The sequence below is a fragment of the Epinephelus moara genome, chromosome 10 (assembly GCF_006386435.1).
Source record: "Epinephelus moara isolate mb chromosome 10, YSFRI_EMoa_1.0, whole genome shotgun sequence".
NCBI lineage: Eukaryota > Metazoa > Chordata > Actinopteri > Perciformes > Serranidae > Epinephelus > Epinephelus moara.
Window position 1 is genome coordinate 43985769 of NC_065515.1, and position 204 is coordinate 43985972.

The following is a 204-nucleotide window of genomic DNA, read 5'->3' on the forward strand; positions in this document are numbered from 1 at the left end:
GCACCCAGACAACTGCAGCCTAATTATGCATGCTGACAGGGCCGTAGTCACCATATACATTGAGGGGGACACGTGCCCCCCCACCAATGCCCAAAATGTTCCCCCAGTAAACAACTGAAACTGAAAAACAAATATTATCTTGGAGGACATCATTGCACTTGGTTGACTATTTTTCTATGATCTTAGATGTAAATATTGCATGTT

General features: G+C 43.1%; 1 protein-coding gene across 1 annotated transcript in view; it reads right to left on the reverse strand.

Annotated features, from left to right (window-relative positions):
* Positions 1-204, reverse strand: part of LOC126396256 (receptor-type tyrosine-protein phosphatase F-like) — a 706276-nt gene that overhangs the window by 74494 nt on the left and 631578 nt on the right. Inside the window, exon 24 of the mRNA XM_050054194.1 lies at positions 159-166. Coding sequence (XP_049910151.1) covers positions 159-166 — 8 coding nt within the window. The remainder of the gene's footprint in view (positions 1-158; positions 167-204) is intronic.